Genomic DNA, 1,158 nt, shown 5'->3' with positions numbered 1-1,158 from the left:
GACTCGCGGGCCGCCTGTGTCCCTGCCTGAGGCGGATGCGCGGCACCGCTCCGTATGCGGGCATCGCTCCCCACCACACCATTAGCCCCCTACCTCGGTCCGGATGGTTCTGCTGCCTTGGCAGGGACAAGTGTTCAGGTAGAAGTCAAACAAGACGCTTGGGTCGGTGACCTCCAGGTTTGGGTCCACGTCAACTCCAGCTTCCAAGCCCTCAAGACCTCCAAACACGACAAGGGCATGCCTAGGGGAGAGCAGGGGGACAGGGTGAGAGGGGAGGCTGGCTCTTACCCTGGCACCGATGCTGTCCGTGGGAGAGCTGCTCATGAGCCTTGAGCCTTCCAGGGGATGAAGAACTGCCTTCCCATGAACAGCTCTCTTCAAGAAGCACGCTCATTTCTGTTATTCAGACATCTGGGTCTGCGGTCAAGCTCCTCCACACCGAAGCGGGGAGCTGTGGCCCTCGCTGACAGTGCCCAGCGCAGCTGCCGCCCTAACCGAGCCCCACAGCACCTGGCCGATGCAACAGTCCCTGCTACCAGCTCCAGACACTCAGGAAAGGATTTGGCCTTGTCCTGCGGTACTTCCCATGCAGAGGGATGGTGCAAAAAGGAGCAGCAGAGCACAGAAGGGAGCCCGCAGGCAAGTCTTGCCCTTGTACCAAGGAGCGTGTCTGCCTGGGACACCGAGGCCACAGCGCAGCTCTGCGGCCTGCACCAGCCCTCCCTGGGGGCTCTGAGCGGGGCTGAGGACACGAACCTGAAGGAGGGCAGAGTGGTCTGGTCCACGGAGCTGCCCCGCTCCGAAGTCCCAATGGAGAGATCGTAGCCTTCCTTGAACGGGCACTCCGAAAAGACAGCACCTGGGAAACACACACGAGCCAGGGTTATTCATGCAGTGCCTTCAGCCCTGCGACGCGCCCTCCAGACAGGCTGAAACGCTCGGCTGAGGACACGAACCTGAAGGAGGGCAGAGTGGTCTGGTCCACGGAGCTGCCCCGCTCCGAAGTCCCAATGGAGAGATCGTAGCCTTCCTTGAACGGGCACTCCGAAAAGACAGCACCTGGGAAACACACACGAGCCAGGGTTATTCATGCAGTGCCTTCAGCCCTGCGACGCGCCCTCCAGACAGGCTGAAACGCTCCACCGGGGTAGCACCAGC

The 1,158-nt window shown here is 61.7% G+C and overlaps 1 protein-coding gene across 1 annotated transcript in view; it reads right to left on the bottom strand.

Annotated features, from left to right (window-relative positions):
- Positions 1 to 81: 81 nt before the first annotated feature.
- The window catches only part of LOC104512814 (chromosome unknown open reading frame, human C9orf114), a 4,787-nt gene continuing 3,710 nt past the window's right edge, over positions 82 to 1,158 (bottom strand). Inside the window, exons 8-9 of the mRNA XM_010155931.1 lie at positions 957 to 1,059; positions 82 to 241 (exon numbers count right to left, since the gene is read on the bottom strand). Coding sequence (XP_010154233.1) covers positions 82 to 241; positions 957 to 1,059 — 263 coding nt within the window. The remainder of the gene's footprint in view (positions 242 to 956; positions 1,060 to 1,158) is intronic.

Source organism: Eurypyga helias, unplaced genomic scaffold (genome assembly GCF_000690775.1).
Source record: "Eurypyga helias isolate BGI_N326 unplaced genomic scaffold, ASM69077v1 scaffold40317, whole genome shotgun sequence".
NCBI classification, from domain to species: domain Eukaryota; kingdom Metazoa; phylum Chordata; class Aves; order Eurypygiformes; family Eurypygidae; genus Eurypyga; species Eurypyga helias.
Note: the sequence above shows the minus strand (reverse complement) of the source record. Positions and strands in the feature narration are given on the sequence as shown.